The 1551-nt window shown below is 42.4% G+C and overlaps 1 protein-coding gene across 1 annotated transcript in view; it reads left to right on the forward strand.

Moving 5' to 3' along the window:
* The window catches only part of LOC102193775 (tissue factor-like), a 12850-nt gene that overhangs the window by 9430 nt on the left and 1869 nt on the right, over positions 1-1551 (forward strand). Inside the window, exons 5-6 of the mRNA XM_005737536.2 lie at positions 226-404; positions 909-1074. Of these exons, the coding sequence (XP_005737593.1) occupies positions 226-404; positions 909-1074 (345 nt within the window). The remainder of the gene's footprint in view (positions 1-225; positions 405-908; positions 1075-1551) is intronic.

Consider the following 1551-nt stretch of genomic DNA (forward strand, 5'->3'; position numbering starts at 1 on the left):
AGGTCATCCATGCATCCTGATCCCTGTTGTGGCTGAGCCCATAATGTCAAGGCTACCATACCTGCACCAATCAGGCATTCTGCATAATGTTTAGTAGAGTACCCATCCACTCAAAAACTCACTCACTCTGGTAATGATGTTGTAAACTAACTGAACTGACTTTTAGCGCATGAATAAACCTTTGCAGGCAGTCTCAGCATAACTGTTGGTTGGTCCTGTCCCCAGGTAACATCAGTGCTGTGAGTTTCACTGTGGCGCCATTGGATGACAGAAGAGTAATAGTGAACATCACTGATCCTTTAACCTCCATTTATGATCGTGGGAAGCAGCTCAGCATCAGAGACATTTTCAAAAAAGATCTTAATTATAAGATCCGCTACTACAAGTCTGGAAGCACAGGAAAGGTAATCTGCTGTTAACGCTAAAAGTGAAATGAGCTGCAAATTATGTTGTTAAACTGAAAAAATTACACCTTTTTCATGTAATTCTGTTAGTGCTCCACGTTAGGCTTGCTCACACGAAGAATATGGGCTAGCAATGGGCCTTACTATGGGTCCCTCTCTGCTTAGTGTGGTCAGCCCATTCTATAGGCACCCACACAGTGGTTAGTTAGTTAGTTAGTAACAAGTTCATCTGGGCCTTTAGATTTAGGGCCTATGGCTAGTTTCATTCAACACTGGTCAGTATTACCAATGTAATTGGACATCTTCTAAAAATCCAGAACTGCAGCTCTAAGAATTTGAAATAAAGAACAACAATGTGGCATTTGTGTGTGTAGGCTAGCTGTTTTCTGCTGGGCCTGGTCTTACGATCAGTCAAATGAAGACCTCACCCAAACATCCAAATGTCTGCTTGGTTAGTTGGTTAAATGTTTACAGACAGTAATCTGTCCTGCTGTTACCCCTTAGAGAGATGAGATATCAAACTCAAGTATGAAAGTGATACCGGGGCTGGATAAAGGAGAGAGTTACTGCTTCATGGTGGCAACGTTCATCAGATCCAGACCCAAAGCCACTCAGCAGGGATCCTGGAGCATGCAGCAGTGCACAAAAAGTTCCCAGGACATCCTGCAAGGTACACATATTCTACATGCAACTCTGTAAACTATTTCAGCTTTGGTGAATACATACTGAAATTTGTTATTAGTTGTTTCAATTGCAGCTTCTTCCTCTTTAAGTACTCAAGACCAGAGTAATAAACAACCAGTGTGTATCAGCATTAGAGGGAGAGTGCTGCCCTCTGCTGGAAATTAAGACACCTTAATTTGGTATTTTGTCAGATTTGATTTGATTCCATTGGCTTCATAGTATCGTGGTTAACACTTGGAGCCTTATGTGAAAAATCAACAGCTCACGATTAGGAGGAGGCACACCCAGCCGCAGTGGGTCATAAACTAGTGTACTCCGAGTGCTGTATAAATAGGAGGGCACTGAACATCTGTGCCAAATATGTGGAGTCATCCACTGTGACAACTTTCTCAGACATAAGGGACTGGCTGACAGGATGTGATTTACAGTTTTTTACAGACGCTAGGACACATGTCTCAATACT

Source organism: Pundamilia nyererei, unplaced genomic scaffold (genome assembly GCF_000239375.1).
Source record: "Pundamilia nyererei isolate P.nyererei 1_Seehausen unplaced genomic scaffold, PunNye1.0 scaffold00077, whole genome shotgun sequence".
Classification (NCBI taxonomy): Eukaryota; Metazoa; Chordata; class Actinopteri; order Cichliformes; family Cichlidae; genus Pundamilia; species Pundamilia nyererei.